General features: G+C 50.1%; 1 protein-coding gene across 4 annotated transcripts in view; it reads right to left on the bottom strand.

Moving 5' to 3' along the window:
- RGS3 (regulator of G protein signaling 3) overlaps positions 1 to 25,226 on the bottom strand; it is a 135,648-nt gene that overhangs the window by 98,833 nt on the left and 11,589 nt on the right. For all 4 annotated transcript variants that reach the window (XR_005721004.1, XM_040239729.1, XM_040239736.1 and 1 more), the window contains exons 2-8: positions 18,982 to 19,032; positions 15,532 to 15,590; positions 14,425 to 14,519; positions 13,389 to 13,457; positions 4,012 to 4,072; positions 2,599 to 2,689; positions 1,919 to 1,974 (exon numbers count right to left, since the gene is read on the bottom strand). Coding sequence is in view for 3 of the 4 variants with exons in the window: in XM_040239729.1 (XP_040095663.1) it covers positions 1,919 to 1,974; positions 2,599 to 2,689; positions 4,012 to 4,072; positions 13,389 to 13,457; positions 14,425 to 14,519; positions 15,532 to 15,590; positions 18,982 to 19,032 (482 nt within the window). In the remaining variant the exon portion in view is untranslated. The remainder of the gene's footprint in view (positions 1 to 1,918; positions 1,975 to 2,598; positions 2,690 to 4,011; positions 4,073 to 13,388; positions 13,458 to 14,424; positions 14,520 to 15,531; positions 15,591 to 18,981; positions 19,033 to 25,226) is intronic.

Below are 25,226 nucleotides of genomic sequence, written 5' to 3'. Positions count from 1 at the left end.
GACAAGCAGGGCGGGATGGGGCTGGGACCACAGCCCCAGTCTTGATCTGGAACTTGTAGAGCAGAGCCTGGGGAGCCGAGAGCCCCCTCCACCTACCTGAGGAAAACGACCCCGCCACTCACATCCTTGATGCCAGAGAGGGTCCCTCGGTCCAGCCCAGCTTTGGTTGCTGAGAGAGTGGGTAGGTCACCCCAGTTTCCCAGCCTCCATCACCCCATGCACATCTCTCGGGGTTCTCCCTGTGCCCTCCCCAAGCCTCTGACAATCACGCCCAGCTTGCTGAGTCCTACGGACATCTTCGAGTATACAAGCCCAGGAAAATCAAACACACCTCGCAACAATGCGCCTGTGTAAAATCCAGCCTGAAGCAGGACTCTCCCAGGCCACCTAGAAACCTGCAGTGTTGATGCTCATGCAATTCCCATGAATCCCCAGGGAGGTTCCCAGGTCACCATCCTCTCTGTGCTCGGCATGTATGGAGAGGGGCCTTTAAGTTCCCCCACTGAAGCTAGAGGAAAGCTGTGAAACTCGGCACAAAGCCACAGAAAACAGACCTGGCAAGTTACTCTAATACTGTACTATCCTATACGGTAGTGATTAGATGCAAGTTGCAGTTGAAATTAAAATTAATTCTAATTAAGTAAAATTTAAAATTCAGGTCTTTGGTCATACTAGCCATATTTCAAGTGCTCAGTAGCCATAGGTGGCTAGTGGCTGCTGGCCTGAACATCACAGCTCTAGACTGTACATTCCATGAGGACAGGGACTTCTGAACTGTGGACAGCTATAGGTCAGCACCTGGCACAAGGCCTGGCCCATGTAGATGTTCAATAAATATCTAATGAATGAGGCACTTCCCTGGTGGTCCGGTGGCTAAGACTCTGCGCCCCCAAGGTGGCGCGGGGGCGGCCAGGTTCAATCCCCCATCAGGGAACTAGATTCTACACGGCAACTCAAGATCCCACATGCTGCAACTAAGACCCAGCCCAGCCAAATAAATAAATATTTTTTTAAAAAAACCCTAATGAATGAATGAGTGAATGATCTGAGTAAATGAAACAGAAAATGTCTTAGAGATAATAATACACCTAAACATCACATGTTCTCACGGAAAACGTCACTCTCCTGTTTTCCCGACTAGGCCACTTGCAGGAGGCAGCCGTACCTGAAGCTGTAATTCAGATGCCACCTCTGCTACTTGCTGGCTTGTGGCCCTGGCGAGCAACCTAACATCTCTGAATGTGACACAGCCCGCTCATCTGGGGGACTGGCAGTTAACAACCGCCTCAGAGGCGGCAGTGAGGGTCATGTTAGGGAACAACAGGGGGCCTGCTCAAGTGCTGGGAGCTTGTTTCTCCCTGTCTGAGTTGTTAGGGAAAACCAGAGATCACCTCCCATGGCCGGCAAAGAGACGGATTTGGGTAAATATCCCAGAATCCCCGTGGGAAGGTTCCTCTCCAGATTTGAAGCCCTAAAGAAGTGAGAACCCACCTCATAGTTTCAGGCTCCGTGACAGGCACTCCGTGACACCGGGGCAGCAGGGGTGGGGGCCGAATCTGAAGGGGAGCTGGGTCACAGCACTGGGGGGAAGCAAGGGCCTGAGAGGACCTCGGGAAGGAGGATTCGACTTCAAGAGACCAGAAGTCAGTACAACTCAGACACCTCCATCTCCAGGGACCAGGGCCTGGCTCTTTCCCTACTCCTGTATCAAGTGTGAATAACCCAAGAAAAGGACAGAAATAGCCTATTCAAAATGCACAACTTCCTGGGTCTCCAAGCACCAAGTGACTCGGAGTCTCAGGCACCAAATGCTGCCTTGTTCAGGGATCTCCTGGGCCAAGGGACTGACCAGAAGCAGGTTAGAGTCCAGAGCAGTGCTCAAGGCCCATCAGTCCTGCCCAGGCTTGGGCCCACCTACCTTGAGTTTCTCCCCGTTCTCAGCATCCTCACCTCCCGGCATGCTCAACAACGGTTCTGGAAGGTGACACAGCAGAGTCAGAAAGTCTCTACTGGCATCTAAGCGCCCGTCCCACAGACCACCCTGAGGCCCAGGCCAGGGTGCCAGGCCCACATGGTGGCCCAGGTCACTGCTGGCCTCCAGGGTGTGGCAGTGCTCCAGCTCGGGCCAGGCAGAGGTCAGGAGCCAGGTCTGTGTGCACGAAGGGCAGAGCACAAAGTGAAAATCCTCAGGCCCCACAGCAGGGCCCACACGGCCTGTCTGCAGAGGTGGGTGCCCCAAGGTCAGCCAGGCAGCCTGTAGGGGGTCCTAAGACCACTGACCCTGAGGAGGGGGCCATGCAGGAAGGTCCAGAAGCCCAGCCCTCCGTGATCTAGAGGCCAGGGGAGCCGAGCCACTTGGGGTCAGGCCACAACCCTCTCCAAGGAAAGGCCAACCAGAAAAGTAAAGGCGTCATGGACATGAGGCTACGTTCTAGCAGGTGCCCGTGAGAAGGTCCTGGACCCAGGGTCTGATGGCGGCCTGGGGTGAGGTGACTCATGCCACAAAACACAGTGACCGATGCTACCATGCAGGAGGGAAGGAGGCGAGCCCCGGGCCAGCAGAGTGTCTGGGCAGAACTAAAGGTGGTGTGCACGTACCTTTCAGGGGCCGCAGTCTCCGCCTGGCTACCTTCAGGTGTTTGGTCCGGCCCAGGGCCTCCCCCAGCAGGTAGTACCAGCCATTGATCTCCTGTCGTGAGAGAAGGCATGACATTCTCAGAGAAGGCAGAGGGCATGGGGCAGGCAGCCACCGATCTGCTGAGTGCCTCCCTCAGGAGCAGAATCTCTGCAAGGACAGATACGCAAGCCTCTCTTCCACAAAGGGAGCTGCCATGCCTGCACCTCCAGGAAGCCCTTCCTGAAGGCAGAGCTGGTCCTCCCCTTTGCTGAATTCCCACTGTCTCCTGTCCCTGAAGAATAAGTCAACTTACAAGCCCGCCTCCCCAGCTACGCTGTACAAGGCTCTGTGATGTGCCTAGCACTGTTCCTAGTACACAGAAAGTGAAAGTGTTAGTCACTCATTCATGTCTAACTCTGTGTGACCCCATGGACTGTAGCCTGCCAGGCTCCTCTGTTCGTGGAATTCTCCAGGCGAGAATACTGGAGTAGGTTACCATTTACTCCTCCAGGGGATCTTCTCAATCCAGGGATCAAACCCAGGTCTCCCACATTGCAGGCAAATTCTTTACTATCTGAGCCACCAGGACAGCCTGGTACACAGAAGGAGCAAAATAAAGGTTGACAAAACAGAAGGGAGGGAAGGGAGGAAAACAGGCAACCTGAGACTCCTGAACAGGCTCCAGGTGTGGGTGGAGGGACATCACCACCCAAGAAGGAAATCCAAGGCTGCAGTTAAGACATTTGGGACCCACATGCAGAATAGAGTTCTCAGCCACCTACCCCAGACTTCACTTCCAAGACACAGAGCTGGGTGGCAGGATGGAGCAGGTCACCAGGACATCTCCAGGGATGTGCAAGAGGAGCACTCCCTTCCCTGCTCAAAAGCCTCCAGTGCGGGGAGTAAGTCCAAGTAGAGGTGGGTAAGGGTCTGGCCACCCAGAGACAAGGCCCTCCAGATCCCAGAGTCCTCACCTGCCTGAAGGAAAGCTCCACCAGGACACTCACTCCATCCCCGAGCACTAGCTAGGCCCAGAAACACAAGACCTGGCCCACAACATCAAGGGGCTCCTGGAACAAACCACGAGAAGCACCCAGCCTTCATCCCCCAGGGTAGGGGCTGCTCTGAGCTCTGAATGACCTATCAGTGTCCTTAGAGAAGACACTAGACTCAGAGCCTCCTGGGAAGACTTGGAGCCGCCTAACAACTGGTCTCTGATATGAAAGAGCTAAGATAGGGGAGTGATGATCACACAGGTGACAAACAGTGTGGTCTCAGTGGGGTACCATCTCACAGACAAAAGCCCCGCCCCAGGGCTTCCAGACAAAAGCCTCTGCCTGTACCAGCCCCAGCTTAGATGGCCTGATTCTGCCAGAAGCTTCCCTTGGACCCACCTTGTCTGGAGTGAGGAGGGACTTCACCCCGAAGCTCATGCAGCCGATAAGTCCACTTTGTCTGGGAGAACAAGAGATGCTCGCATCAGTACCTTCTCATCGCACTATATCAAGAGGCCAACTGTCAAGTGTAACGTAGGTTTGCCTGGTGCACTGCGGTTTACAAAGCACTTTTACCTGCATCATTTCATTTGATCTTTCCAACTCTGTGAGTTAGGCTGGAGTGGAGCTATTCTCTCCATTTCACAAAGGAAAAAACTGAGGCTGAGTTGATCCCCTTCCTAAGGTCGCAGGACTTACAGTAGTTGAGCCCCATGGGAAACCCATTAGAGAAGCTCAGAGCTACCTTGGAGGTTTGAGTTGTTCTGGTGCTGTAGGTCTGAAGAGCTGGTCCCCACAGGGACTTTCAGCTCTCACATCAGCTGGTAATGCTGAATTCAGGAGAAAAGTGATGGGACCTAAAGCTCAAGAAGCTTTGTCTTGGGTCCAAGCAGGAGCTTGTTAGGGCTTATTCAGTTTCAAATCAAGGTTCAAACCAACCTGACACACAGAAGTTCCCAATACCAATCTGACTTGACTGCCAGCTGGGCAAATAAACATGAGCCAAGGTCAGGACTTGTGGGAATGTCATGCTGTGTCGACAGGCTTGAGTTCAGTTGGATCCTACTTGACTAAGAGTAATTCAAAGTTCCTGGAAAATGTTCATCGCTGAGTTCCAATGTCCAACAACTGGGGACGGATTGATACTTGGCAGCTTTTAATAATAACAGTATGTGCTGTGTGCTTAGTTGCTCGGTCATGGCTGACTCTTTCTGACCCCATGGACTGCATCCCGCCAGGCTCCTCTGTCCTTAGGGATTCTCCAGGCAAAAATACTGGAATGGGTTGCCGTGCCCTCCTCCAGGGAATCTTCCCAACCCAGGGATCAAACCCAGGTCTCCCGCGTTGCAGACAAATCCATCACCAACTGAACCACCAAGGAAACCCAAGAATGGCAGTACAGATGAACATTACTGAAATGCAAATATAATCCTGCTATTATGAGAAAAAAGCAAGTTCACAAATCTGTACATTAATGAGAAAGATGCCCACCAAAATATTAACAATAGTTGTAACTGGTAGGTGGGATAAGAGTTTTGTTTTCTCCTTTGAGTTTTTTAGCATTTTTAAATTTTCATAGGGAACAAGCACTTCTTTCAGAATCAGAAAAAAAAAACCAACAGTATAAATGTATTTGGAAGTGTTCTATCCTACCACATCTTTCTCTAGCCTAACACTAGAGTCGCCTTTTTTCCCCACCTCTTTCTTCTCTCTTAGCACAAGTCAGTTCCCAAGTCATCTTGGGGACTCCAAGTCAGTTCCCTTCAGAGACTGGTTTAATATTAACAGCTCTTAAATTGAGAAACAACACAGGTATTAAGACTGGAGCAGAAGGGACTTCTCTGATGGTCCAGCAGTTAAGGATCTGCCTTGCAGTGCAAGAGAGGCGGAACTAAGATCCCGCTGCCACAGAGCAACTAAGCCAGCTCACTGCAACTAGAGAGCCCACATACTGCAACTACTAAAGCCTGCACACTCCGAAGCCCATGCGGCGCAGATTAGAGAATCTGTGCTCTGCAACGAAAGATCCCACAAGATGCAATGAAGATCCCACAAGCTGCCATTACAACTTGACACAGCCAAATAAATAAACAAATATTAAAAAAAAAAATAAAAAGACTGGAGCGGAACCTGGACGGTTAACTTCAGTATCTGAGGGATCCACATGGATGAAGGAGTCAGCATGTTCTGGGGAAGGTGCAATTTCAAAGCCGAGGATGGAATGAACTGCCTGGAACGAACTAACTCCCTGGAGATGAGCCTCCCTGAAGACTGGGCTACTGGGGGCCTGCGCCAGTCCACGGAACCCCCTGAAGAGCCTGTCTGAGTCTTGTGCCCCAGAGCCTGCTCCCAGGCTCCAGACCCAGAAGGTTCAAGGTGGGTTCTGGACACAGGGGTCTGGAGAAAGCCGTCCAGGGGATCCTACAGGGCACCTACCCATGCCTGCCCCAGTGAGCACCAGAGGTCTACAACATCTTTACAAACACACGTTGTTTAGATCCTCCAGAAAGGGTGGCAGCAGCCTACCACCCTAAAGTAAATAAAATGGTTTCTCGCACATAGCCAAGGAGTGAGGGGCAGACGGCCCTGATCCTCAGGCCCGGCGCCCCTCCCTGCAGAGGCACACTCTGCACCGGGCCCTGTCTCAGCAGCTGCTCTCATTCTGCTACTCCTCACTCCCTGAGCTCTCTTCCTGCCCCTCTTTCCTGCAGCCTGGGCTGCGCGTGCTCCCTCCCCCTTGCCAGCCCCCTCCCAGCTCACCAGGCCAGATTAATCGTCTCCCCATAGAGGACACTGCAGTCACTCCATTAAAGCCACCCGTCCACATCCACCCTCCCCCCCGCCGCCCCCCGCCACCAACCCACCACCAAAAACAAACCCTCCTCCCTCCTGGCACGTGGCCAAGTCGGCAGGAATGGAGGGGCAGCTGCAGTGACCAGCATGAGTGGCAGCCACTGACCTGAGCTGCCGCTCCAGAAAAGCCTTGTCAAGACTTTGCCAAAGTCCTCATCATGGATTTCATTTTGTTTGTCAACACATTCAAGAGCAACCCAGCTGGTATCCAGGTGCCCACACTGCCTTGCTGTACACTTTCCTTTCACGCTGGGTACCGCCGTAACTGTCTAAATCTCCCAGGCACGCTGCTTTAACTGTAATAAAGGCTGCCTCTTCCTGCTCTTCAGGAAGTGGAGTTTTCATCCCCTGGTGCTCAGAGAATGCTAAATGGTTGATAGCCTCCCATGAGCTTTGTTTCCTGCGAAGGGGCCTCCAATGATTTCATGATACTTCAAGCCCAGCAAATTGTCACAATCAATGTCCATAAACAGGAACCTCTAAGTGTTCTTCAATTAGCTACTCCTGAAGCCTGTTTCTAAAAACCTTTGGAAGAAGAAAGACTTCTTTTATGCACAACCTGAATACATGGCAATCTACTGGTCAGGCAATAAACTTGGGAACTGGTGATCGCCTGAAATATTGCTAGGCACAGAGTCTCAGGGGCCAAGACTTGGGTACTTTTGAAAGCTGAACCCTGAACTTGGTGAAGTTTTGACAAATGGATGAATCCATCATTCCCATGTTGGCAGGCACTGGGCAAGGAGCCCCAGCATTAAGGAAACAAGACAAACACTCAGGAATTTAAACAGCAGTTCAAGGCAGCAATACAAGGGATGTCACTAGACAGGGTGAGAGTGACAGATGAGCAGTACAGGCAATAAATGCTGAATGCTCAGAGCGGCAAGAAGTGGTTTAGAACTGAGATGTTCAAAGAAGGCCTAAGGAGTTAAGCCAGAGAGGGGGAAAGGAAGAGCATTTCAGGCAAAGGGAACAGCTGGTACAAAGGCTCAGAGGTAAGGCTTCATGGAACATTCATGGGCAATAGTACAGCCAGTCCTCCATGGGATGAGGAACCCATGGATATGGAGGACCAACTGTACTACACCACTTTATAGAAGGGACTTGAGCATCCATGGAGTTTGGTATCCACAGGGGTGCTGGAACTAATCCCCACTGGATATGGAGAGATGGCTATACTCAGCTCAGTTTATTTTTGGGCACACAGTAGGAGACCCGCTAACAAAAAGAAAATGCATTATTTTAAGGGAATGCACTTTACTTTTCTTTCTCAGGGGACTTGAACTATTTCTGTTACAGGCTTATCCCATTTAATCTCAATTTATTTTGAATTTGATGACTTAAAAACTGCACACACATCTTCCCATTCATCTTCTCTTTCCCTGGTCTCAGTCCCCATCTCTGGTCACAAGCTTTCTAACTTTACGGTGCTGTCCTTGGCACTGGCATGGTTTATAAAGTAGCTGAAAGAGCAGAGGGTACAAAGACAGTGCGCAGCACACAGCCTCTCCATCTGTAATTACTATCAGCATAAAAGCTTATGTTCTTCAAACATATGTTGTGTGTGTTTTAGGTTGTTGTTTTTTTAACTTGGTGCCTAACAGTATAGTCCTAAGACTGTTCTCTTACCACAAGTTCTAAAAACACCATGATTGACACTAGAAGCGTCAGCTTGGCTTTTTCCACATCACTGAACAAAACTTTTAAGTACTTCAGTGCCATGTCAGTGATATTAAGGAGTTACTGTTAATTTTTAAATGTGATAATGGCATTGTGGCTGTTCTGTTTTTTAAGTCGTCTTTCAGAGAGATCTATAGCTCAGATGAGATGACTTGCTTTAAAACAATCCACTGGAAGAAGAGACAGTGGGTGAGGGCGTAAATGAAGTAAAATTGGCCACATGGTGATCACTGATGAAGCTGGCTCCAAGTATGTGAGGGCTTATTATATATTTTCTAACTTTGCATATGTTTGAAAATGTCTATAATTTCTTAAAAACTCACAGAACACCAAGTCGAAAGAAACCTTTGAGATCACTGCATTTTACAGGTGAGGAAACTGGGGCCCAGAGCCGGGAAGTGACCTGTCCACAGTCTCACAGCAAGGAGGAGCTATGCCAGAATCTACTGCCCTGAGGCCTGATTCTCCTCAGCTCCCACCGCGCTCAGGAGCTGAAATCAGCCTGCCGCTCCCAGCACTGGACCGCCTTGTTTCTCCACTACGTGTTTACCACAGTCTCTGGAAGGATCGCGAGAATTCATGAAACAGATGCCCCCTCCTTTCATCTCTTATCAGTCTCAAAATGTAACTGCCACATATTCAGCTGGATGACTGACATAAAACTGTATTAAAAATGCTATGAGAGGTGGCCTGAGGCATAAGCACACCGATACAGAAAAGGTTTGGCTTTGGCGCTTTTTATCACTTGTGTGAGCCAGTCAAGTGTACTATATCATGTGATTTGATGCCAGGCTACCTGGATTTGTGTCTTGTTTTCATCACATGCTGGCTGTGTTACCTTGGGCAAGTTACTTAACCTCTCTGTGCCTGTAAAAGAGAAACATTAATAATGTCTACCTTGTATGGTACTGTGAGGATACTGTGTCCACACAATAGATAATGATTAAATATGCTTAAGGTCTACACACTTGGTGGACACGCAGTGCTTGATAAACATGACCAGTGATATCACCTTGGGCAAGTTCCTTGGCCTTAGTAAACCTCGGTTTCCTCATCTCTGAAGAGACAGACAATAGTAACTCCTACCTCTCAGGGTTGTTGTGAGCATTAAATGAGATAATGTATGTAAAGTGCTTGGCACAGAGAAGGGTTCATAAATGTTTACTCCCTTCCTTCTGCAATTGTCCTTCACGCTGTTAAGTTGAATGTCTGTCCCTCAGAGACACAGTTTTGATTTGAGAGTGTTCAGCAGGGCAGGGGTTTCCGGCAATGGCTCTGCCTGTCTCCCGCAGTTCAGAGGCCTTCTCATTCAGAGATGGATCGATAACCATGCCTCCCACCCACCAAGCCAGACACTGTGGTGCTGGCACCTCGGGCAGGGCCATCTGTTCAGAAAGCAGGCCTGTCTGCGCCTGCTCTGTCCCTCTCTGAGCTTTGGGTTGGGACTGTGACCACAAGCTTGACTGTGTTTTGTTTAATAAGGAATCTCACTTTCCCAAAATAGGCAACAAGTGCAGACACTGCCTCTGTCACGCTGCCTCCCCGGGTGCTGACTCACTTTCCCCGGCCTCACTCTCTTTTCCAAAAACTGACAAGTGCATTGCGGCCACTTCTCCAGCTGGCGCCGCCCGGCTCGCTCCGCTCTCGCAGGGGAGCAGCCAGAGCAGGGGAAACGGCGACTCCCACAGTTTGGTGTCTGCCTCCGGCACCCGCTCCACTCCTCGCCTCTGCCCGCTGGGCTCACCAGGCATCTCCTCGCCTCTGCCCGCTGGGCTCACCAGGCATCCTTCTGTCTGTCTGCCACTCCTCTTCTGTCTGCTTCCCAGATGGCACTGCTGCGGCTGCTAAGTCGCTTCAGTCGTGTTCGACTCTGTGCGACCCCACAGACGGCAGCCCACCAGGCTCCTCTGTCCCTGGGATTCTCCAGGCAAGAACACTGGAGTGGGTTGCCATTTCCTTCTCCAATGCATTCACGCATGTTAAGTCACTTCAGTCGTGTCCGACTCTGTGCGACCCTACAGACAGCAGCCCACCAGGCACTAGTGGTAAAGAACTCAGCTGCCGATGCAGGAGACACAAGAGACGCGAGTTCGATCTCTGGGTCGGAAAGATCCCCTGGAGGAGGGCACGGCAACCCACTCCGGTATTCTTGCCTGGAGAATCCCAAGGACAGAGGAACCTGGTGGACTATGGTCCATGGGGTCACAAAGAGTTGGACATGACTGAAACGAGTCATCACACGGCTCCTCTGTCTCCTTCAGGGCCTTCCCTTCCTGTGTCCAGCCCTTTAAGACAGGATTCTGATGGTCCTGCGTACCGACTGTCTTCCTGGGTGCTCTCAGCTGCTCGAAATTCCCCCCCTCACCTTGGCAGCCACGGCTCCCACATCTCCACAGACCTCTCTCTCCCCTGCGCTCCAGGTCAGCAAAGGCCTATCTCCTACACAGCTCTCAGCTGGTTGCCCTCCAGGCACCTCCAACCCGCCCTATCCAAAGCTGCTCTCCCTTCCCCTCCAGGGCATATTGACTTCGCTAGAGACATCGCTGGCCACCCACGAGTCATCCTTGGCTTCTCCCACTGCACTCACAGCCAAATCACCAGTAAGCACTATTGGTTTAGGCTGCTAAATGCATTTGAGTCTGTTTCCCGCCTCTCTATCCCTAAATCATCTCTCTCACAGATCACCACAAGAATCTCCCAGCTCCTCCCCAATCTTCGCAAGACTTAGCAGAGCGATAGAGCTAAATACACCCCTGTCACTCCTCTGCTCAGCACCCTTCAGTATCGCCCCGTCATCGGATTCTCAAACACCAAACTGGCTGCATGAGGTTCACCCTGACAACTTGTGTAAATGCAGATTCCTCAGCCCTGCCCTTGAAAATCTGGACTTAATCAGTCTGATGTGTTACCTGGGAAACGAGGTTCCCCACAAGCACCCCCAATGATTCTGATGCATTGCCAGGATTGAGAACTACTGACCCTTTGGAGAAACTCACACTCCAAAGAAAACCTATAGACTCATCCGTTTAGTCTACGCCATCCTCTTCCTCTTATCTCCAGCCAATCCCTACTTTGTAATCGACCCTCCGACAACACCAAGTTTGCAAATCCCGCTCCGTGCTGGCCCTGCCCTCTGCACTCTACCCGCTGCGACTGAAGACTCCAGGGTCTAAATACCTGGGTTTCCATCTTGCCTCTACTGTTCACTGCCATGTGACCTTAGGCAAGTTATTCCCTTTCTTAGCTTCAGTTTCCTTTTCTGAAAACTTAAAAACAAACATGTACTTTCCTTACAGTTGTCTTAAGAACTAAATGAGATAAGGAACTGTTAACCCCTGGCTTGTGGCTAAAGTGAAAGTGAAGTCGCTCAGTCGTGTCCAACTCTTTGCGACTCCATGGACTGTAGCCTACCAGGCTCCTCTGTCCATGGGATTTTCCAGCCAATAGTACTGGAGTGGGTTGCCATTTCCTTCTCCAAGGGATCTTCCCAACCCAGGGACTGAACCCAGGTCTCCCGCATTGTAGACAGACGCTTTACCGTCTGAGCCACCAGGGAAGTCCTGTCCCAGCGGTCCTCTCCCAAGCAGGATAGTCTCCGACTGACCCCATGTGTCCCCAGCACCTGCAACAGAGTTGCCACATGGGTGGCCAAGAACTGGCAGCTCAGTGAATGAGATTACAGTGCCATGAGCACCAGTCCACGATAACAAGTGGATACTCTGCGGAAAGACAAATCTTTCACTATGCAGGTTGTTGTTCAGCACTCAGTCATGTCCAGTTCTTTGCGACCCCATGGACTGCAGCACACCAGGCTTCCCTGTCCTTCACTATCTCCCAGAATTTTCTCAAACTCATGTCCATTGAGTTCGGGATGCCATCCAACCATCTCATCCTCTGTCGTCCCCTTCTCCTCCTGCCCTCAATCTTTCCCAGCATCAGGGTCTTTTCCAATGAGTTGGCTCTTCGAATCAGGTGGCCAAAGTATTGAAGCTTCAGCTTTAGCATCAGTCCTTCCAATTAATATTCAGGGCTGATTTCCTTTAGGACTGACTTAGGTTGCATCTTGTTCTCCAAGGTACTCTCAAGAATCTTCTTCTCCAGCACCACAGTTCAAAAACGTCAATGCTGGCTGAGGAAGGCTCAACTTGAAAAGTTATACTGGCTATCAAATTTAGGGTACCAAAAAGCATTGAGCCCCCAAATATTCTCTGGGCCTAACCTGGTGAGTTGAGTTGATTTTCATTCACCTGGGCCCCTTTTCAGTCACCATTTTCAGTTCTACGACTGTTGGATGGATGTTACTGGCCACAGAGTCTCCCAGATTTCTTGCAATGCACCAGCTGAACGAGCCCCAGCTGCTCACAGTGGGTCACACAGTCAAGTGCTCTCACCCTCTTCCCTTCCCTCAGCAGCCAATTCTCACCTTCACCACCCAGCAGTCCTGCTCTGCTCTGTACTGGCCGCCATGACTCATGACCACATCCACCTCCTGGGTCCTGGGCTGCCTGAAAGACTGACCTGTGTGGATTCTCCTACACACAGCTCTGCAGCTCCTGGCCTCCTCGTGACAGCCTGAGCCCACTGAGCATGCTCCTGCCTCCCTGGCTGAGCTCGTGCTGTGCCCCTGCCTGCCATGCCCTTTCCAATCTACTACTTTCCTTGTCTCATTCTTGCGCTCTGCCCCAAGTTGAAGATCCCACTTTTTGCATGAAGCCTTCCTTGGTCGCCTCAGCCCATAATGAACTCTCCTTTGTCCCATACTTACTATCCAGGTACTCACTGCATTCCTGTATTCATTCACTCAATAATCACCAGATATCTACATGCTAGGCCCTGGGTACAGTGGTGACTAAGAGAGAAATGGTCCTGTGTTTCATGGACCTTCTACTCCCGTGGGGCTGAGCCTGTGCGTGCTGTGACTATTGTTTGCCTCCACGCAGAGCCTGTTATCCCCTCCTGAAAGTAGGTGGCTTGGGAGCAGAAGCCACACGTAGGCTGGCTGGCATTTCAGTGGCCAAGACAGTGTCCTGTTGACCCCAAGGTCTCAGTAAATGCAACTTGCTAACATGATCCAGGTGGCATCACCTGGAGTGACAGGAACTCATGGGGGTGGCGGCCTCTCAGATTTAACCACTACCATTCATTCATCCAAGGGCTACTTGAGCCCCCACTATATGCTAGCTGTCTGGCTGCCACCCACAAGCCCAGAGCAGATCTCCCCTCAGCTCAGCAGCTCCCCTCACCTGGAGTCACCTGCCCTGTTCCACACGGTGACCAGGAGGCGCTTCTGTTCGTCTTCCTCTTGGACAGGACTGCAAAGCAAACCACACAGAGTGTTAGCAGAGACAAGCTCTGCTCCAGACCCACACAGTCCCTCATAACGGCAACTCTTGGAAATAACCTGAACATCCAACCATAAGGAGCCGGTTCAACAAACTAGAGCCCAAACAGAGTGGGATGTGAATATTTATATTCATGAAAGAGTTTACATTACATTGTTAAGGATGAAAAGGAGGTTACAACATGATATGATAGAACAATTCCATCTTTGTAAACACACGCCCACACAAATTCAAAGACCTGAAAAGAAATGCCACAAAACATTTCAGTGAGTAGCAGGCCTAGAAGTACTTTCTTCTTTCTGTGTACCGACCTTTTCTATTTTTCTACCATAAGCAAAATTACCTGGTGTCTAAGGAAAATAACAAAATATGATTAATCTTCACTAATAAGAAAATACAAAATGTCCATTGCCTTTCCATTGGCCCCAGAGTTCAGGGAGGAGGGAAAGAAATAATAATAATTACACCACCGGACACTGTGTTACACTGTCTCATTTACACCTCCGCTCTCTCTGAGCTCCGTACTATTATTAGCCCCATTTTACAAATAAGGAAGCCAAGGTTCAGAGAGGTTAGCAAGTTGCGGAGGGATGGGTGGGGAAGCAAAACAGCCCTCAGCTTGGAAAATTCCTCCTGCTAAAGGAGAAAGTTTGGTCCGAGGCACAGTAGGAAATTGCCTTCTTTTTTCAGGGGCTACCAGCCTCGGGCTGGGCGTTTTAGTTCTGAGAAGCAGCCACATGATACCTTATCACTGTGGACCTCGCTGCCGGGCCAGGTGCCAGGGATGCGAGGATAAAAGTGAATGAGAAAACAAAGACATCCTTTAGAAGTCACTGTTTTTCTGCTTAGATCTGGTTCTAGAGTTGGCAGACAGAGTTGTTTCAGCTAAACACTCCTTGCCTCTCCTCTCGAGGACCCAGCCACACCAGACTCTTACAAGAAGAAGTGCTCATGGAAGATGGGATCTCTGCAGTCCAGAACGGTCTGTGTCTTCTGGCAGCATAGTCGATTATCCTCAGGGATCAAAGAAATCTTGAATTGGAGAAAAGTAAGGGTTAGATGATGTCAGAGCCACATAATCACCTAAGCCCGATGGCAGACTCTGTGTATCTCCAAGTTAGTCTTCTCCAGCACCCTTCAAACCAGCCTCTGTAGAGGACAGAGTGGAGTTCTCCAGATGCTGGGAAAGAAAGAGGCGCCCTGGGCCGGAGGCACTGTAGTCGGAGGCTAGGACAGGGCCTCTTGGGATGGTTACCAAGGAGGCAGCCCCGGGCCCAGGCAGAGATGGGGTACAACCTGACCACCTCTGCTCTTCCTCCAAGCAGAGAGGTTTCCCCTCAAAGCACATAGCCTCTTGTCATCTTAGTCCCCAGCAGCTGCCGGGTGCCCCCTTCCCAGGAGGCTCCAGGTCAGCATCCGCCAAGACCTCCCCCATCCACGCTCCGGTCCTCATGTTGTTCGCCACCTGCTTCAGGTTCCCACCCTGCTCCTGACCTTGGCCTCTTACCAGGAAGAAGGCAGAGTGGTGTGCCTGACACTTGACCGTCGTGCTTTGGGAGGTGCCTGGCCTTTGGCTCCAGCTGGAAGTAGCCTCCACCCGCCCCCGCCCCTGTGGTATCTCTGTTTTCACTGTAAGGTCTCCATTCAGAAGGACCTTCCAGCCCTCAGAGATCCTGTCTCCACCCCACCACCCAAACTGCCATCCTGCTTCTGGTTTGGGGGAGGAGAAGGGTGAAGACATTGCTTTTCATGAGAAGGTTTCGGATCACCTCTGGATTTCCGCTATCCACACGCTAAGGTGCTCACCCACATAGTGAGGCACAAGCTCACCCATAAGGTTCCAGTCCTTGCAGGAAGCTGGTCTCTCTTAGCTCAGGGCCCCTTGCTAGGCCTAATAAATGCCTACTGACCAAATGATGGAACTATAGCTGCCATGCTGAATGGCCCCAGTCACACAGATATGCTGGGACCTTGGAACTCAGTGTGGTCCCTCACCAACCCCCACCCCGTTCATGCCCACCCCAACATCCTGCTCATCATATACCTTCACGTAGGAATCACAGACGCCAGGTTCCTTGCTCATCAGGCCTTTGCCTTCTATGACTAAACAGAGAATAAAAATGGGGTAGGTGGGTGGGAAAAATCATTACCAGGCTCTTACTTTGCATAACGACCATTGGATATTAACCCCTCTCTGGTCCAGCCCACTCCCACCATCTCCAACACTCGGGCAGCACATTCGCTGAGACATTATAGGATTCAATTCCCTGACTTCCCAGAAGAGAATGTAAAGTTTATTGAGTCCAAGCCCTCATTTAATGGCAAACATGAGGCTATGAGGCGGCAAGAAAATTGTCCAGTCACAGAGCAACAGGAATGACAAAGCTGGGTTTAGATCTCCACCTCTAGACTCCCAGTCCAATGCTATCCCACAAGACTGCCTCCTGGGATGGAGGCGCCAAGCTGGAAAACTTAGCCTGTCACTTACTAGCCATGTGAGTAAGCTGCTTCACCCAGGAGACTGAATTTGCCCTTTTTTTAATGGGTCAGGGATAACAATGGGCTAGTGATACTAATATCCACTTCACATGCTTGTTGCTGTGCAGTCGCTAGTTGTGTCCAACTCTTTGCAACCCCGTGGACTGTAGCACGCCAGGCTTCCCTGTCCCTCACCGTCTCCCGGGGTTTGCTCAAACTCATGTCCATTGATTCGGTGATACTACCCAAACATCTCATTCTGTCACCCTTCTCCTCACATACTAGTGGCCAGATCAGATGAGATCATGTGCTCACGATCTGCTAAGGTGCTTAGTAGAGTAACCAAGAGTTACTAGAGTTACTGTACAGTAACTAGAGTTACTGGCAAAGTAACTGCTCAAAAAGATTTGCTAAAGAAAACAAGGAGAGATAAAGGCAAGGGATAGGTGCGGGGTGAGGGGCCGCAAGGCACAATAAAGGCGAGGGATAGGTGCGGTGAATGCGAGTGTGGCTCGTTTGTCTGAGGCCTGAAATCAGACGGTAGACCTGACAGAAGCTGAGCCTCTTCTCTTTTCTTTTTTGTTTTTTTTTTTTTTTCTCTTTTCTTTTCTGTTTGGTTTTGACTGAGCCCTAGGCCTTGGCTCAGACAGAGCCCCTGTAGTCTGAGGCGTGAGGCCTGGGAAGCCAAAGGAGAGAGGGGGATGGGCTGGAAGCGATGAAGGGCCTGAGACTAGGGTGAAGCAAAAGCAAACTGTGCGGGACAAATGGCCTGGGGGAGGCCAAGACGCACTCGGCAAAGACTGCTCAGCTGGAGCAGGCTCTGGCAGGCCAAGCGCCCCCCTCCGCTGGTCCTTGGGAACTGCACCTTGGCGCCCCCAAGGCCAGGACCAGAGGACCCCAGGCGCCTGCTGGTCCATCCTGCCTGGCATCCTAGTTTCTGTTCCTGCGTGCACCCTTCCTGTGGGTGTGGTTGCTACTGAAGCCCTGGGTTTCCCTGGCCCCCCGCGGAGGGGAAGCAGATCTGGTCTCACTCTCACTACACTCCCGTCTGCTGTAGAAGCCTGCTGTGCCCAGACACACCAGGTATACAGTATAATTGGGATGAGGACACAGAGCAGAAGCAACAGCCCTACAGGTGGGTCAGGGGTGGTTCCTGGGACGTAAAAGCGAGGCAAAATGAGCCTTCCTTTCTGAGTCTTAATGAGGTTAAGACAGGCACATTTCTTACAACATCAGAGGAAGAGAGACTTACTTTTCAAAAGGCGTTCAAAGAGAAGGCAGGCTCAGAAACAAGGAACTGCGGGTGCAAAGGCAGAGGCACGAGCAAGCCCGATATATTCAAGGGGTGAGGGGGGCACAAAACTGGATGGAACGGGAGTGGAGGGTACCTGGAACAGCAAGAGCCAGGAAGATGGGAGAAACAGGCAGGATCTGCTGGGCCAAAGAGAAGGGTAGGGCCATGACGGGAGCTCAGTAACTACTTGTGTGCTGGATGGAAGGATGAACAAACGGATAACTGGTGGGTAAAGTACAGAAGCCTCTGGGTGGCACATCAGACCGTCACAACCTGGTCCCAGCTCACCCCTGCACCCCTCTGTGCCACAGGCATGTTAGACAGTCTTTAGTGCATCGTGGCCTCTCTGACCCCCAGCCTTGGCACCTGGGGCTCCCCCTTTGTGGAGTGCCTGGCCCGCCTGCTCCCCTCTGCCTGGCTCAGGCCCCTTCCTCCTTCAGGACGGAGTGTGGGCATTACTCCCTCTGCCCAGTTCTGCCAGCTACCCTACCAGCACCACCCAGAGGTGGGCTCTTCTCCTCGGTGTCCACAGCCCCTGGCACAGGGACGTGTTCAATCACTATTCAGGGAATTTATGGTTTTCTGTATTACTTAACAAACACTCATATAGGGTTAACCACATGCTGGGTACTGTCCTAAGTGTTTTACTAAAATTGACTCCTTTAATCCTTGTCACAGCCCATAAGATAGGTACTATTATCATAAGATAGGTACTAATATCACCATCCAGCAGATGAGAAGCTGAGCTTGCTTAAGGTCACTGGAAAACAATCAGAGCCAAGATTCGGACACAAGCGGTCTGGTTCCAAAAGCAGTTTGATCCCTGGGTCGGGAAGATTCCCTGGAGCAGGGCATGGCAACCCACTCCAGTATTCTTGCCTGGAGAATCCCCATGGACAGAGGAGCCTGGCCGACTACAGTCTGTGGGGTCACAAAGAGTCAGACACAACTGAGCAATTAAGCACAGTCTGGTTCCAAAAGCTTCCCTGGTAGCTCAGCTGGTAAAGAATCTGCCTCCAATGCAGGGGATACCTGTTCAATTTTTCAGTCATGAAGATCCCCTGGAGAAGGGATGGGCTACCCGCTCCAGGATTCTTGGGCTTCCCTGGAGGCTCAGATGGTAAAGAATCCACCCACAACACGGGAGACCTGGGTTTGATCCCCAGGTTGGAAAGATCCTCTGGAGCAGGGCATGGCAATCTACTCCAGTATTCTTGCCTGGAGAATCCCCATGGACAGAGGAGCCTGACAGGCTATAGTCCATAGTGTTGCAAAGAGTCGGACACAACTAAACACAGTCCGGTTCCAAAGACGGAGCACTACCTGTGTTCCTACACTGTGACGCTAGCTGTGACGCCACACTGCCATCAGGGAACGAAGGAACAGATGAGAAAGCTGCAGAGAGAGAAGAGGAAAGCAGGAGAGGGGGAGGCGAGGGAAGCGCTTCTGTGGCCCCACTCCAGTGGAGCCAAGGAGGATGCTGAGTTGCCAAAGACTGCTCCAGCCTGCCATGGACTCCACACCGGGCCAGGACCAGGGGATGGTCTCTAGGAGTCCCAAGTGAATATCCATTTTTTTCCTATGGCCACATGGCAGGACGCTATACAAAGAGGAGAAAGAAGCCTTGGCCACTATAACACTTCCACTCATTCCTGCTCCACACGGAAGGTCAAGTGGCCCACCCCTTCCCCAGTGAGCCCCGATGAACACAGCCATACTCACCGTGGAGCAGCAGAACCCGGTCCTGGGCATCAATGGACAGCTTTAGCTGACCTGAGGAAACAGTGAGAGAAACAACTTCACCTCGTTTCCTTGCCAGGTGAAACATGGAGTAACATTGACAGGTATGCGCTTTTGTTCATGTGAAGCGATTCAACGTTTCATATAGTCTCGGGGTTGAAAGGGAGCTCAGAAACCACCTAGTTAAGCCCCCTCACGGCCTCAGTATCTCCAGTGGTGGTTTTCCATCCTAATCTTACACTCCCCTGGTGATGGGGAGCTCACTACCTTACCAGGTAGCCAAGCTCTCACCGTTAGTCGGAAAAGGTGTTGCATCTGCATGAGAGTAAGGCTAGATTTGAGAGTTAAGGACCCTGGGTGGGCCTCAGTCAGGAGTCCACACTAAGGGACTGGCCAAAGCTCTCCAGCTGTGCAGACAGCTGGGCTATGTTCTGGGAAGGCAGTAACAACGCAGGGACATGGGGTGAATGAGCTGGGGGAAAAGCAAACGGAAGGAGATCAGCTGTGGGCAGAGAGATCTTTCAAAGTCAATGCTACTGCCCACAGTCCTTCCAGAGGATCCTGACCTCCTTCAAGAAACGCTGAAGAGACTTTCTCTGACCTTGGCACAGAGATTTGCTACTCAGAGTGAGGTCCAAGAGCCAGCAGCGTGAGAAGTATGGAAGCATGAGAAGCATCTCACGAAGCATGGGAGTTAAAAATTCAGCATCTCAGGACTTCCCTGGTGGTCCAGCAGTTAAGACTGCTTCCAGTGCAGTGCACCCCGGGTTTGATCCTTGGTTGGGGAAGTAGAGCCCACGTGCTGCAAATCAACTAAAGATTCTACACACCACAGCTGGGATCCTGTGTGCTGCAACTAAGACCCAGCAAAACCAGATTTTTAAAAATCCAGCATCTCAAGCCCTGGCCCAGGCCTACTGAATTCGAGTCTACAGTTTAACAAGATCCCCAGGGAGCTGCATGCACTTTAAAGGTTGAGAAGCCCTGGACCAGAGCATACTGAAGAGTCTCTTAACATGCTTCTTAGTTAGGAGAAGGCCTTCTTAAGCAAGACACAAGAATGTAGAGGTCACAGGGAAAAGAGATAAATTTGACTCCATGAGACTTTTTAAATGTCTGTTACAATTAAATGTATCATAAACAAACTTATGAGACAATGCAATAGAAAAACAAGCAAAGGACAGCTAACTGGAGATTCAGAGATGACAAAATGGCCAATAAACATACAGAAAGAAGCTCGGGATAGTGGAGATCTGAGACATGAAAATTCACAATAAAATATCATCTTCCCTCAACCTGCCTGGCAAGAAATCTAAGAGATGATAATGTCAAATGTCGGTAAAGACAAAGGAAAACAGATACCCTCAGGCCCTGTTGGAGGAAGTATAAATGGAGGGTAATTTCTGACAATATCTATTAAATATAAATGTCCTTATATTTCAACCTAGCAATTATACTTCCAGGCAACTATCATAGACAAAAACTCAAGTGGCTCCATAACATTGTAAAAAATTGAAAATACTCAAAAAACCCATCAATGAAAATCATTAAATGAACCAATTATAATTGTGCTGCGGGATAGTATGGGCCGATATAAAGAAGGGGAGAGTGCTATGCATCCTGGAATAGGAACATTATTGAGACAAGATCATTATTATTATTTTTTGGCCATGCCAAGAGGCATATGGGATTTTAATTCTCCAACCAGGGGGTCGAACCCATGCCCTCTGCATTGGAAGCATGAAGTCTTAACCACTGGACTGCCAGGAGGTCCTGAGACAAGTGTTTCAGTGGAAAAAAAATCGCAGAAAAATACGCATAATATATATCTCTCTGTGTTTGGTGTGGTGTCTGTGTGTGTGTGTGTGTTCTGAAAGGATGTCAAATTAAAACCAGTTATCACCTCTAGGGAATAGATTGGGAATTGGAGAGAGGGAAGTCAAGAGGAATCTTAATCTCCCATTACTGGAGTTGTTGTAACAATACAAATATATCCATGACCTGTAGCACTTCTATAATTAAAAATAAATTAAGGAGGAAACACACGGAGAACAGACTTGTGGTTGCCAAGGAGGAGAGCAGGGAGGGGAGGGAAGGAATGGAAGTCTAGGGCTAGCAGAGGCAAACTGTTAAATATAGGGTGGATAAACAGCAAGGTTCTGTTGTATAGCACGGGGAACTATATTCAACACCCTGTGATAAACCCTAGTGAAAAGGAATATATATATACAAAACTGAATCACCTTGCTATACAGGACAATTCAACACAACATTGTAACTCAACTACATATACTTCAATAAATTTTTTAAAAAAACTAAAGAGGAAAGAAGAGAAGGGGAGAAAAGGGGGAAGCAAGAAAGGGAAGGAGAGGGGAAACATGAAGATAATCGAAGGACAAGGGCTGGAATACAGATGAAGAACTGAGGGGCGGCATGGCATTACTCCTGTGGCTTTCACAGTTTTTATTTTTAAAAACACAATATAAAAACAGAACATCAGGTCATCCTCATAGGCATCCAGCAGCTCTCCAGAGACAGAGAGAGGACCACACTCTTTGTCTTCAATGACATGTGGAGAAAATCATCTCTCAAGTCAAATAGACTCCTCCTAAAACCTCAAGAAGCCACTGAACTCCATCTACCTAGTGGACACAGGGCCTGCAGAGAACCAGTACATCAACCAGAAAGCCTGTATCTGCTCCATCCATGACAACCTTGTTTAGCAGTTATCTGCCTCTGCTTGATCACCTCCAGGGATGGGGAGCTCACTTCCTGAAATGAGAGCTCTTTCCTTTTCGAGATAATTCTGACTGTTCAATGCCCCATCTCTATAGAGTTAAATGTGGTCTCTTGGTGCCTTTCATTGACTGGACCTCACTCTGCAGTCTCTAGACTCTCTTCTTTAGATCAAAGTCTAAAGTCTCTCTGCCATTCCTCAGGGCACAATGAGACATCCCTCATCATCCCAACTCTTCATCTCTGGACATGCCCCATGAAAGGGGGCTGGTGGCTGGGGCTCACACTTTGTTGGTGGCTGCAGGAAGGGCAGGCAGAGCACAGAAAGGAGGGAAGCTCTGTATCTACAGCTCTGCAGCAGTCCACCAACCACTATGATCTTGCCTCATACTCTGGACTGCTTAAGCTACAGTCCCAAGCAATTTAGACTTCAGCCAACCCCGATCCAGCTCTTCACCCATCAGAAATCTCTGCTGCCTTCCTGCCCAGGACACTGATCTCAGAAGCCCAGGAGGCCTGTTCCAGCCCCAACGACCCTTGTCTCTCAGAGCCACAATGTCCTCGGCTGTGGGGGGGGGAGTAATAATAGGGGTTATCACACTGTCTGAGCTGTGTGAGAATCAGATAATGCTGGAGGGTGAGGAGGTCCTTGGATGAAAGGCGCCAGGAGAATCCACAGTATTATTAGCTCAAGGTCACAGCAATTACCACTTTGGGGCTCCCTAGTGCTGAGAAACCTCCTACAAAAACTGCCCGATCCAGTATGGGGTGGGAGAGGGAGGTTGGCAACAGACAAATGTGGCCAGCAGCCATGGATGGGATCTCATCAACCCAAAGGCATCTGTGTTTAACACATTTTCTTTTTCTGAAACTCTACCAATGCAAACTCTGCACAGCCTTTGACTGTGTGGATCACAACAAACTGTGGAAAATTCTGAAAGAGATGGGAATACCAGACCACCTGACCTGCCTCCTGAGAAACCTGTATGCAGGTAAGGAAGCAACAGTTAGAACTGAACATGGAACAACAGACTGGTTCCAAATAGGAAAAGGAGTACATCAAGGTTATATATTGTCACCCTGCTTATTTAACTTATATGCAGAGTACATCATGAGAAATGCCGGGGTGGGTGAAGCACAGGCTGGAATCAAGATTTCTGGGAGAAATATCAATAACCTCAGATATGCAGATGACACCACCCTTATGGCAGAAAGCGAAGAGGAACTAAAAAGCCTCTTGATGAAAGTGAAAGAGGAGAGTGAAAAAGTTGGCTTAAAGCTCAACATCCAGAAAACTAAGATCATGGCATCTGGTCCCATCACCTCATGGGAAATAGAGGGGGAAACAATGGAAACAGTGATAGACTTTATGTTTTGAGGCTCCCAAATCACTGCAGATGGTGACTTCAGCCATGAAATTAAAAAATGCTTACTCCTTGGAAGAAAAGTTTTGACCAACCTAGACAGAGTATTAGAAAGCAGAGACATTACTTTGCCAACAAAGGTCCGTGTAGTCAAGGCTATGGCTTTTCCAGTGGTCATGTATGGATATGACAGTTGGACTATAAAGAAAGATGAGTGCAGAAGAATTGATGCTTTTGAACTGTGGTGTTGGAGAAGACTCTTGAGAGTCCCTTGGACTGCAAGGAGATCCAACCAGTCCATCCTAAAGGAGATCAGTCCTGAATATTCATGGGAAGGACCGATGCTGAAGCTGAAACTCCATTACTTTGGCCACCTGATGCAAAGAACTGACTCATTTGAAAAGACCCTGATGCTGGGAAATATTGAAGGTGGGAGAAGAAGGGGATGACAGAAGATGAGATGGTTGGATGGCATCACTGACTCAATGGACATGAGTTTGAGTAAGCTCCGGGAGTTGGTGATGGACAGGGAAGCCTGCAGGGCTGCAGGCGTTCTGTAGTCCATGGGGTGGCAAAGAGTCGGACACAACTGAGCGACTGAACTGAACTGAACTGAACCAGTGCAAAGCCAACCTGAGCCCAAACACGTCAGGCTTCCCATGGCCACTAGAACCACTGTGCTGCCCAACACCTATCACCTTCCAATAGCCCTCTCCTAGAAATCAGAACCGAGAAATCTCCCAACACAAGGGGTCACTAATTCCATTTGATAAACTTGCCTGAGGGAGGAAGGGCAGATCTGAACAGCGCCTGCCCTCAGGGAACTCAGAGCCCAGGGGCTAAGGACAGGGGCAAGCTCAAGAGTGGAGCCAGAGCAGAGGACAGGCCTGGGGTGTAGACTGACTCAGAAACCAGATGAGTCTGCACAGCTCCATACAGCTCCCCTTCCAGGCCCTCCAAACAGGGCTCCTCAGGGAAGGCCAGTTTGCCTACAGCCTGTTACAGCAGAGAAACCAAACCCAGCAGCCCGGGCTCCAGGCCCCCAGGGGCAGTACAACCCTACTTCAGCCCATCCTCAGGCTCACAGATGAGGGAGGGTACGATGAAGTGTGGGAGCCTTCCCTCAGCCATGCCCGTCCTCTCTGTCCTCCCCCTTAGCACAATCCATCAAATGTCTGTTGCTGCGGTTCAGTTGCTCAGTCGTGTCCAACTCTTTGAGACACCATGAACTGCAGCACACCAGCCACACCCTCCCCAGAGTTTGCTCGAACTCATGCCCACTGAGTCGGTGATGCCATCCAACCATCCCATCCTCTGTCGCCCCCTTCTCCTCCTGCCCTCAATCTTTCCCAGCATCAGGGTCTTTTCCAATGAGTCAGTTCTTTGCATCAGGTGGCCAAAGTACTGGAGCTTCAGCTTCAGCATCAGTCCTTCCAATGAATATTCAGGGTTGATTTCCTTTAGGAGTAACTGGTTGGATCTCCTTGCAGTCCAAGGGACTCTCAAGAGTCTTCTCCAGCACCACAGTTTGAAAGCACCAAGTCTTCAGTGCTCAGCCTTCTTTATGGTCCAACTTGAACATCTAAGGCTCCTGAAATCACCTTCTCATTAGGTAGCCAGAACAGTCTTACCCAGAGATGGAAGGTGAGTTGCCCTGGGCCAAGGGGACCAAGGCAGGTCAAGCCAGAGCTAGAGCCCAGAACTATGCCCAAACTCCAGCTCCTTTATTGTGCACAGAACTGGTTTTCCAAAACACTCTTCTGTGTACCACTGCCTCTGCCAATGAAACCCTGGGGTCCAGGAGCAGAGAGAGCCATCAGACACATGACAAGGCTTTTCCTTTGCTTAGAAGCCAAGAGGAAGCCCAAAAGAGGGCAGGCTCCAAGAACATCTCCAAGTCTAGAGAAATGAAACACCGGGAGAAGTCAGGCTGAATCCCTGGGGCCTTCAGTGGGTTTAGGTACCAGCTCATCAAGTCCCTCACAAACCCCCAAATCTCTGGTCTTGACAATATCCCCACTTTCTCCCCTGGCGCAGGGTGTGGGCTGTGAGTGCACAGGAAGTTCAGGCTAGAGGACCTGAAGTCATCCTCATCGGGTGTTCAGGAGCACTGGAAAAGGCCTGGCC

This window comes from Oryx dammah, unplaced genomic scaffold, assembly GCF_014754425.2.
Source record: "Oryx dammah isolate SB20612 unplaced genomic scaffold, SCBI_Odam_1.1 HiC_scaffold_1, whole genome shotgun sequence".
NCBI classification, from domain to species: domain Eukaryota; kingdom Metazoa; phylum Chordata; class Mammalia; order Artiodactyla; family Bovidae; genus Oryx; species Oryx dammah.
The sequence above is the reverse complement of the archived record's forward strand: the minus strand, read 5'-3'. Positions and strand labels throughout refer to the sequence as shown.